Source organism: Lepisma saccharinum, chromosome 10 (assembly GCF_977018435.1).
Source record: "Lepisma saccharinum chromosome 10, izLepSacc3.1, whole genome shotgun sequence".
In the NCBI taxonomy this organism is placed as follows: domain Eukaryota; kingdom Metazoa; phylum Arthropoda; class Insecta; order Zygentoma; family Lepismatidae; genus Lepisma; species Lepisma saccharinum.
In genome coordinates, this window is record NC_139238.1 from 71614580 (window position 1) to 71626011 (window position 11432).

At 38.9% G+C, this 11432-nt stretch overlaps 1 protein-coding gene across 3 annotated transcripts in view; it reads left to right on the forward strand.

The window, feature by feature from the left end:
* Positions 1-8777, forward strand: part of LOC145993942 (cytochrome P450 9e2-like) — a 51929-nt gene extending 43152 nt beyond the window's left edge. For all 3 annotated transcript variants that reach the window (XM_083129907.1, XM_083129908.1, XM_083129909.1), the window contains exons 3-5: positions 339-560; positions 4897-5148; positions 8517-8777. In XM_083129907.1, the coding sequence (XP_082986033.1) occupies positions 339-560; positions 4897-5148; positions 8517-8683 (641 nt within the window). In that variant the 3' untranslated portion in view covers positions 8684-8777. The remainder of the gene's footprint in view (positions 1-338; positions 561-4896; positions 5149-8516) is intronic.
* Positions 8778-11432: the final 2655 nt, after the last annotated feature.

The window sequence follows — 11432 nt, forward strand, 5'->3', positions numbered from 1 at the left end:
AAAATGATATGTGATTTCTATGGTGAAAAACAAGTGTTTAAATTCGCGGAAAAAACAATGTATTCTCAGTTTTATATACAGATTGTACTTGGCGCTGCAGTCGAATAGCAATTCGAAAGACTTTCACTTCCAGTCCACAACTTCAAGTCCGAATTGCGAGATCATTTTCGAAGGATGTTCGCCTCAAGTAATACCTTGTTGCTCCTTTCGGACACGGTCTTAATTTAATTGTGTTAAATCTTCAACATAAAGTAAAAAAAAATCAATATCAACACAAGCAACAACATTAAACAAGCAAAGAAAACAAAAAAGTCATAACATATTCTTCTTGTTTACAGTTTTAGATGACGACACCATAACAGCCCAGGCTGTGATCTTCTTCATCGCCGGATACGAAACAGTGTCCACCGCCTTGAGCTTTACCACGTACGAACTCGCTGTCAATCCGGACGTCCAAGAACGTCTTGTCAAAGAAATACAAAGCACCCTCAAAGAATATGATGGGCAGATAACCTACGAGGGGATCAGTAAAATGACATATCTTGACATGGTGATATCAGGTAAGGATAATGCCCAAGATAGCATCAAGGCTTCATACTCTTGCCGCAAGTCAGCTTAGTACACAGACGTTCGTTGAGTCTAGGATCTCAATTTGAAAGTAGGATCCGAGGACAGTCAGTAGGAAACGCCAGGACTAGAATGAACTATATCCATGTTTTTGTTAAAGTAGAATGAAATGTAGAATTTTAAGGTTATCGTTTATCTGTTTTCAAGACAGTGTTTGTTTTCTTATCGGGAACAAGGAATGTGCGTTAAGAGGGACACCTCCAAATATTGCATAATTTCTTCTTCCATTCCTATGGTTTATACTTTGGTCCTTCCATTTACTCTGTTCCTCTATTTCTTTCCTTTCGTATCACTGCTTGTTAATCTTTTCTGCTCTTCCTTTTGGGTACCTTCTATTACAACACCCTATGACTCTGTTGGTTTTCTTTACTGTCTTTTTATTCTTCCTTTCTCAAGCTCGTCTGTCTCCTTATACATTTATGCCTCTTTCCTTTTCACACTCTTTCTTCCTTGCTAATGAACCTTATGTTTCTTTCTGCCTCCATTTCCAAGCTTTGTTTCTTACTCACGCTTTTACTGTCTCTTTCTTCTGTCTCTCTAGCGCTTTCTCTTTCTTCCTTCTTCACGCACTTGCTGTTTCTGTCATTTTGGGTCTTCTTCTCTCTTTCTTTCACACTCACGCTCTAACTGCTTCATTCTTCAGCCATTTCACAACTTATCTCTTTATTTCTCACTCACTTTCTTACTCTTTATTTCTTCTGCCTTTTCCTCGCTCTCGCTCCCTTTCTTCCTTACGACGCCTTTTCCATATTTTTTTTTTCCTCTTTCACGCTCATGCTGTCTCTTTCTTCGTTACTCGCACTCTGACTGCCGTTCTTCCTTTTCGCTCTTAATGTATCTTACCTCCTCCCTCATCACGTCCATACTGTTTTTCTTCTTCCTTTTTCAAGCTATTAGTGTTTCCTATTCCTTCCTCACACTCTTAACATTTTTTCTTCTTCCTTGCTCTCTTTTTCGATATTTTGCTCTCTGCTGTTTCCTATCACTTTCCCACTCTCTCTCTTTCTCTCTCTCACTAAGCAGATTTTTTCTGGTTTTCTTATTGATTGATTCGGTTTATTTTGCTTCGCTTTTCTGCCACTTTTGAGTAATCGCGAAGATGAGGATGAGTGATGACATGATGACATTGATGAAGGGACCCTCCATTATGTAATGATACAGGGTCAAGTTGTGATTGCACGCGATATTTAATCTGGAAGCGGCTGCGCGGCAATCCCAACTTCACGATAAGATTGAATACCCTCACTATATATCACAAATTACAATTTGTGTCGCACTTCTCGCACGACAATGCAGGAGTCAACAGGCAAAATCGACGAGAAGCGCGAGACAAGCCCTGTAAGAAAATGCACACACAAATATATGTAAATGTACATGTAAAGTCAAAGGGTCCAGCAATGAATAACACGCCGTGCCTTCTTCATTGCGTTAGTTTGTCCTTGTAAATCCGTATCTTATTCACCCTGCTTATCGTATATGCCTACGATTATCAAAATGGTACTTTTGTCTTCAAATTATAATTGCCTCGTAACGTGTATTTTATATATATATATTGACTTACTTACTATAGATTATAGGTAAGGTAAAACTACAACTTATGTTTGTCAATTATCAACAACAAAATGCATTACTCAATTAACATATATGTATTTCGTAAACAACAAGCAACCCGTAAAAGAGTCCAGAATTAACAAGGTCGGTATAAGTCAAATTGCAAGTTCACAAAGACGACGTGCGTCCACGTCAAATATTCCTAACACGTCCTGCGTGTATATTTAAATTCATATCAGTTAATCAAACACCATTAACAATAGGTAACAAGTACGCGTACGTGTCTTTAACCTGACCGAATTAAACAATATACATTAGACAATTAGACAATACCTTTCAACTATCTTCCAGATGTGTTAAATACACTGCAAGTCTTCATTTATATTGTCACGCTAATTTACTTTATGATAGTCGTTTTTCCCATTCATTAATATTGTCCCAATTCTCCCGACTTTTAATGCTACCATTAAAAAATGAAAGGTGTAAATGGAACAATGGTCCCGAATTGACTAAAGGAGGGGTGGAAGGTTCGTAGATTTTCTTTTTGTAAGCAATGAACTTTAACCACAAGCCTTGGGCGATCAGACCAAAACGTCAAACGTGGGTCGAAGAATTACATTACAAGATCGACGAAATGCAATTGATGCGTTCGTCCACTCAAAAGGGGAGTACACAATTGTTAAGAGATCATTTACGTCCACAATAAATCTTTAGCTACCAAAATAGTATTTTGAATCCATGGTCAAGCAAAAGTTATGCAATTCAGTTCTCGCTAATTTGGTCAATAGTTTTTCTTACTTCACTTAGTACATTCACTGCACCCAAAAAGGCGACACAAACAAGGGGGGGAAGGGGAATAAGAGTACAAAAAAAGTTGTTGTTTTTTAACGGCACCTTATGCGTGATAAAAGGGCAAAAGGGGGGGCGACCTGGAACGATGGCACGATGTTATTAAGTCCCTATAGCAAAGCAGAGAGTTTTTTTACGTACCTAAACCAACAGTGTTCAGCCTCTATAGCCATGTAATACAGCACTCCGATTAATGTCCTTATTCTCTTAGTAGTGGCCCATTTTACGAGTGAAACACCAGGAAGGCTTCCGTCCACCAAGGCAGCATGTTAGGTACGCCTCTCGCCGGCCAAGTAGAGCCAAAGGGTTGTTGCCGTTCCGTTCCAGTCGATAGAAGCGACTCTGAAGCACTGCCGAGGTTTTACGCACAGCCCGCTTGTACCGAGTCTGCCGCTAGAGGCAGCACCGGTAGAGCTATCGAGGACAACGGCCTCTGATGGCCGAAAATTGAACTACGGATATTTACGTCGAATTTTCAGTTTATGTAAAGTTTATAATATGTGGATATTAAAAACGTTACAATTACCAGGCTGGTATTCGACCCCAGGACGCCTGGCTGGTTTTCTTATATTCACACGTTTCTTTGTTGTTGTTATTTAAATGAACTAAACGTTATTGTTCCTTCTTTGGTCGTAATTTTAAAGGGTCTTGCCTTGTCAGAGTTTTGAGAAGGAAAGAACCCAACTGATTATTCCTGACAAGATGAAGAATATGCAATCATGTTTTCATTACTGTTGATATTGGCTACATATTAAAATTGAAAGTAGTACATTTTACGTATAGTTTGTAGTGTAGGATATCAATTGAGTATTCCATTTATTCTCTTCTCTTTATACGCTCTTTCTGTCTTTTATGTTCTTTACTCACACTCTTAATGTTTATCTTGCCTTTCCACACTCTCCCTCTCTCTTTCTTCCGTAGTCACACTTTTACTATCTCTTTATTCTTCCTTTTCAACGCTCTCGCTTTCTTTTCCTCCCTTACTAACGCTCTTACTGTCTCTTTAATATTTCCTTTTCTAGCTCTTGCTGCATGTTTCTTACTCAAGTTCTCGCTCTCTCTCTATTCATTACTCGTTCTCTTAGTCACTTTCTTCTTGCTTCTTCTCGCTCAATTATCTCTCTCTTCCTTACTCACGCCTCTTTCATTTCTATATTATTATATTTTCTTCATGCTCTTGCTGTGTCTTCCTTCCTTACTCACATTCTGCCTCTTTACTCAGCCTTTTCCATACTCTTCTTCTCTCTTTCTTCCTTACTCACACTCCTACTGTTTCTTTCCTCTTCCTTTTCCATGCTCTCGCATTTTCTTCCTCCTTTACTCACACTCTTACTGTCTCTTTGTTCTTTCATTTTCTCACTCTTGCTGCCTATTTCTTACTCACAATCTATCTCTCTCTTTCTGCATTATATATTTTCTTATAGTCACTTTCATCTTGTTTTTGCACGCTCTAGCTCTCTTTTTCTTCCTTATTCACGCCTTTTTCAAATCTTGATTCTTCCTTTTCCCTCTCTCGTTTTCTCTGTCTTCTTTACTCACATCCGTACTGTCTTTCTTCTGCCTTTCAACGCTTTTTGTTCTTTCTTCCTTACTCACACTCTTATTGTTTATTTATTCTTCCTTTTCCACGTTATCGCATTTTCTTTCTCCCTTACTCACTCTCTTACTGTATCTTTATTATTTCCTTTTCTCTCTCTCTTGCTGTCTCTTTACTCTGCCATTTCCACGTTCTTTCTAACTCTTTCTTCTCACTATTAGTATTTTTCTTCGACCTTTTTACACGCTCTTAATTTCTCATTATACATTACTCTCGCTCTCACTGCATGTTTGTGGCGTAGATAATCAATCGAGGATTACATTTAATTTCAGAAACGATAAGGAAGTTTCCACCCGCCGCAGCTACAGATAGGAAGTGCGTCAAGAAATACACGTTCCCTGGAACTTCAGTCACAATGGATCCAGGCACAACTATTCTAATTCCCATACAGGGATTCCACCACGACCCAAATTACTTCCCTAATCCCGAGAAGTTCGACCCCGAAAGGTTCAGTCCTGAGAATTTGGATAAAATCGTTCCGTACACGTATATGCCCTTTGGTATTGGGCCAAGGAATTGCATTGGTAAGTTGGTTTTAATTTCCTCTGTTTTCTAAGGATCCCTCAATTTTCCTCGGGCAGGCTAGGGGGGCTAGAGCCTAGGCGCCATGTACAGAGGGCGCCATTCAAAGCTTAAAAATAAGAACAACTACAAAACAAAGCAGGACCTAAATTCCATTGACATTGAGAGCGAAATAGCAAGTTTCAAGCAGTGTCTATATCAATAGCAATCTCTCTTGACCTGACCTAACCTAACCTAACATAAAACTGATTCATAAAATATTATGTCGGCATATCTTATCCCAACCTGGACATATCTCTGAGACTGTTTTTGACATTTACTCCCAAAGTGCCTCGTGTAAAAGGGGTTCAGAAAGGGACCCGCAGAATTTTTTCAGGGCGGGGGGCAGAGACAGATTTCATATATTGCCCTTCAGTTACAGAAACTTTTATTATTAAATGTAGATGACAGCCTTTAAATCGCAGAAAACAATATTATGTGTAATAAAATGTCGTTACAATTTCACCTTTCGAACTTTTCACAGACATCTCGGGGGCACTTACCCCCTTCCCCCTCTGAGGGCACCCTTGGGTCTCATTCAAGTTATCTTTTTTTAAAAAAACACTACCTCATCAGGAGAGGTTAAAAACTCTCACAGTATTGTAATTTGAAAAATAAATTACAAAAATGGTCAACTTTCATCCTAATAACAAAATATAGGCCTATAATCTAAACAGAAAAATGCATCAAAGTGTATAACCATATGCTATAATTTGGTACTTGAGGAGTGTATCCGACAGATGGCAGCAATGTAGTGGTCATGTGACTTCAGTGGAGAGAGAGGAGTGTGTGATGGCTTTGGAGCGCGCCACTTCATAGCCGCCTGTTGAAGGCAGAAAAAGGGTGTAAAGTGGCAGGTGGTCATGAGCGATTCTTGGTAAACCCCAAAATACACACTTTAGTACATCATTCGGTGCGTTTCTTTTGCATCAAATGCATTTAGTTTTATGTGTGCAAGTAACCGAATTAGAATAATAAAAATGCTTTGACTGACATGAATGTATGGTCTAACGTGTTGTCCTTCCCGCGGTCGACTAGCGTTGACTATTCCAGACAAGACCAAGCAGTGTTGGCGCTTGGTCTTGTCTGGAATAGTCAACGCTAGTCGACCGCGGGAAGGACAACACGTTAGACCATACATTCATGTCAGTCAAAGCATTTTTATTATTCTAATTCGGTTACTTGGACTGCATTTTTTTTTAACCTGGTTTACCGGAAAAGGAGTTTTTGCCAGGCTCTGATTTTTCAAATGTGAACATGTCTTATGAAAATTGAAAATAAATTACTATATTGCCCAGAATGTTCCCAATGCTTCTCTGTTACTTTTGTTCACTGTACGTATTAACCTTTTTGCTTTGGGGGGGGGGAGGGAGGATGCCCACTCAGTGAGGAATTTGTGATTTAATTTTTAAAGGCAGTTTTTTTTAGGGGGTATGGGTTGAGTTGAGTTGGTGCTTTTTAAGTCCACTTTATGCACAGTAAGGCTAATCGGGACTGGACCTACAGTTTGAAGTGGGATCCGAACCACTTGTGCCTCCACCGGGTATCGAACCCGGGACCCCTTGATTACAAGGCAATGACGCTACCACTGCGCCATGGGGGAGGCCCTTTTTAGGGGGTATGCAAATTTGTTTATATGTTACCAGTCTTTACCAATTACTAACTAACCTATTGCCTTGCTGTTCGAAGTACCTTAGAACATTGCTTCTATAAGTCATTAAATCTTATGATAACATTTACATGTAATTTAGATACCTACACTTACTACGTTTATGGAAATATTTCCTGACTGAACTATTGATGGTTCTAAATGATCATTCAGTTGGAATCTAGGACAATTGCGATGGATTTTGACGGGGAAGGTCATTTTACAAATTAATGGTAGGGCAAATGCGACGATCAGGATGACTATCCCACAGGTTCACCTAACCTAACCTAACCTAGAAGTAGTTGTAATGCAATTACATTTACAAGCTACCTTGCCATTCTCAAGCCTGGAGAAAGTGTGAGAGAAATCAGTGTTCTATTCGAAAATATCAATATTTCACATAATTCTCTTGTAAGAGGTATTGATTGATTTGCTTTATTTTACTTCGCTTCTTGTGCAACTTTTGGCTAATTTTCGAAGATGTGGATGAGTGATGATATGATGAAATTGATGAATGGACACTCACAAACATCCATACCCAAGTCAGGATTCGAAACCGGGACCCCTGGCATCGTAGCGCCACTCCACCACGGGGGCTGGCTGTAAGAGGTATTGTACGGGGTGTTAAGTCACCCTTCAATTTGATAGAAGATTTAAAATGTCATCGCAATTGTCCACCCGCTAACTGTGTTGATCGCAGTTGTCCGTCAGCGTAATTGTCCGCCATCGCAATTGTCCGTTGTATGTTACATAGTTAAGAAATGGTATAATGTATGCTTTCCATTCTATTTTCTAGGAGGAGAGAAAAGCATCCATGGCAGGGATAAATAAAATAATATTTCTTTGCCGGGAATAAAATGTTTTGTGAACGGGCAATTCCCGGTATCCCCCCCTTACCCGTTAATTCGCACACTTCTTTTTTTCATAAAATCATGAAGGTAACATCCGTAGGAGGCAATTCATGTGGTGGGCCTATGAGCTCACCTCCCACCCTTTGGGATGTGTGTTCCGACATGACAGTGTATAATTTCTTGGTAATGATGGTAATATTTGTAATTATTAAAATGACTATATAATTGTACCAATATAACAAAAAAAGCATTGATATTTTTCGAAGTTTAGTGAATGATAAAATATCTATGTGTGACAGTCATGCAATGGTTGGTTCCCGTTTTAATTAATGAAACAACAAAATGTTTTTTTTTCAATATTCTTGATTAAAAAATGTAAGTATGTTTCTTGTACGGTACGGGTAATCTAAACCCACGGCCATGAAAATAGTCGGCTGGGCAGAATTGCGCTGGTGCCACATATGGGAAAAGCAAAGCGAGAGTGGGACAAAAGTCGCTGGTTCCAGCGCACTGTGTGGCAACGTCGACCGGGCTGCGTTGCCTAGTTCGAGCGTCAGAGCGTCTCTCCGGGGCACTTTTGTGTCATTGTTGACCTTTCGAGCAAATGCTGTCAGTTTGTATCACGTGAATTACAAATACCAACTCTACAACGAGATCTTTCATTCTCTTAACTCTCCGAACACACGCGGTTGTGCTCCGACGTAGCAACAGCGCGAACTTTTGCCACTCGCCTAATTTCATGGCCGTGACTTTAGAGTTATAATGGATTCTGTGAAAGGATGAATAGCCTAAGTGTCGACGCACTATAACACTTTTACTATTGCTATTCCAGGTATGCGTATGGCGTTACTGGAGCTTAAGATTGGTCTGGTGTCTATTCTGTCTAAGTACGAGCTGCAAGTCTGCGAGAAGACTCAGATTCCTCTGAAGTTGGCCAAAACTGCGACTCAGAACACGGGAGAGAAAGGCATTTGGCTGAAATTGAAGAACAGGAAGTGACGTGTGTTCGTTGTGGAAAACTTCCGCTGGTCGGGCTATTCCTTTTGTACATAAGTGTGCTTATAAGGTTTATTAAAAACAAAGATCTCCGTAAGTTAACATGTTTCATTATTACATTTTAGCATATTACACTCTTAGCTTGGTTATTGTTTAAAAGTAACTGCACCAACCTCCGTGGCGGAGTGGTTAACGCAGAGTGATACGACGCCAGAAGTTCCGGGTTCTATTGATTGATTTGGTTTATTTTACTTCGCATTTTAGGTAATCGCGAAGATGAGGATGACTGATGATATGATGCAATTGATGAAGTGACACTCACAACGAACAGGGATGCCCACACCTGGATTTGAACCCGGAATCCCAGAGATTGTGGAGCGCTGTGCTAACCACACTCAGAGAACTAAATGCATCATATCGATTGATGCACCAGAATACGTCGATTGATGCACTAAAGTGTGTTTTATGGCTTATTCAAAGAATAAGTCGTGAAAGAAGCACGAAAGTGCATCATTTGATTCAAGTCAGGATTTATTTCAGTCGAGATGCACTTCAATCCATCAGTTGATGCGTTTTGATGCACCTTCCTGCACTTAAACGTTTGGTCTGAGCTACAGAGTTTTTGCATCATCAAGGTGCATCAAAACGCATCAACTGATGCATTGAAGTGCATCTCGACTGAAAGAAATCCTCACTTGAATCAAATGATGCACTTCGGTGTTTTTTTCACGACATACAAAAGTGCACCCAAATGCATCAAATGTGAATCTGATTCTTTGAACAAGCCATAAAACACACTTTAGTGCATCAATCGATGCATTCTGGTGCATCAATCCATATGATGCATTTAGTTGTTTTCTGGTGCACTCCGTCACGGAGGTTGGCGTGAAAGTGTGTTCCGACATGACAGTGTACATTTTATTTGGTAATGATGGTATTTTTATAATTATTATAATTATTATGTAACTTTACCAACATAAACGAAAAAAAAGCATTGATATTTTTGACACAACGAGTAAAAAAGCTGCTTTGTAGAAAGAGGCGGGAAAATCTATAAAATATTTTTCAATTTCCATTTTTAACCTTCGTTTCAAAATTTGTTCAAATACAAAAATGTTAATCGGAGATCATTTTAAGGTTGTTGGTTTTCATTTACTACTTTGTTCTGTCTCGAGTTCATGCTTTCACTTGGAAATTTGGATTTTCTCAATAATTCGGAAGGAGCTGTAGCCCCTTCTCCCCCCTGCGTGTTAGCAGAGTTACTTTTGAAAGGTAACCAAGTTTCAGTTACTTTTTACTCAAAAGGCCAAACAAGGTGTACCCAGACATTCTCCAGAGGAGGGCAAACAACATTTTCCAAGGAAAGCAATGCTTTATTTTGAATTATTTGAAAAGGGAATATAATTTATTTTACCTTCTACATAGGCGTAGCTAGAACTTTATATTTGGGTGTGCACAAATAAAAAGAATGAGGTCTTGTACCTTTTTACTAGCATATTTTACAACACAATCACTTGGCTCTTTAACTGCACTGATGTTTGTAAAGGAATATAAATTCACTAAATGACAGTGTTGGAAATTTCTGAATATATGTAGTAGAAAAAAATCAAGTTGCATAGAAATTACACACACACAAAATGTTCATAAATGTTACAAACAAATACCTCAAAATACACGTCATCTATCTCAAAAGGTACAGTGTTCTTAAACTCATCAATAACTTCATTTACATCAATAGACTAAGCTTTTTCCTGTTCCACAAATAGCATGAGCAGGGCTTCCAATCTATCCTGCTTCTGAGTTGCTCTTAATTTAGTTTTAACTTGGGTAAGCTTGGAGAAAGCTCTCTCACACGTGCAGCTTGTGACAGGTATAGAAGAAAAGCGCTCTAGTACAGAGTAGAATGCAGTAAATATCTTCTTTCGACAATGACATCAAAAAATCGAAAAATTACAGACACTCGTTTCATCAGCGATAATGCACACGTTTGTACACTTCGCAACTTCTTATTTGACCGCCCTGAAAAATTTCAAAGTCCGAAATTCGTAAATTTGGCAGCATAGCGCTTCAGAGCCAACTAAGAGTAGCCAACTTTGCAACATTTCTTCTTCCTGAATGAAAACGCTCGTGAATTTTTTTTTCATTCTTTCACATTCCATAAAGTAAAGATACCCTAAAGCACTAATAAAATACATGAGTAGACAAAAAAATGTTAAGTAGAAATACGAATGTTGAAAATATTTCAAGATTCCTCGCTCTGAATTTGAAAAGAGGTAAATTTATGTGCATTTTGAAACACTGAACAAGTTCTCATCCACTTGGAAAGAATTGCCGTCACATTTGAATGCAAGGAGGCAAATTCATCATGATTTTATACGAAATTTTTATGAAAGATACCTTGCACAACACCAAACGATTCTGCAAAGTGTGTCTTTTCCTTGGTTATTGGCGAAAAATGGTTCGAAACTCCGGCACAAGGTTTCTTCAACTGAGATCAACGTGCTTTACTGAGGTTTTCGTTAGAAATCTCCTGGAGTAGTTGGTTAGATGACAACACTTTTCATTTTTTACTGTTTTCGTCAAGATCGAAACATCGTAGGTTCAAATCCCACCCCTTCCTGATTATGTTTTCTTTTTTATTTACCGAATACGAAGTGTTGTAATAACGTAATATAAGATTATATGATATTACTGTAAATATTTATGCGATGCATACTCAGTGGCGGCGATTGAGTTCCAAAACTGATGGGGC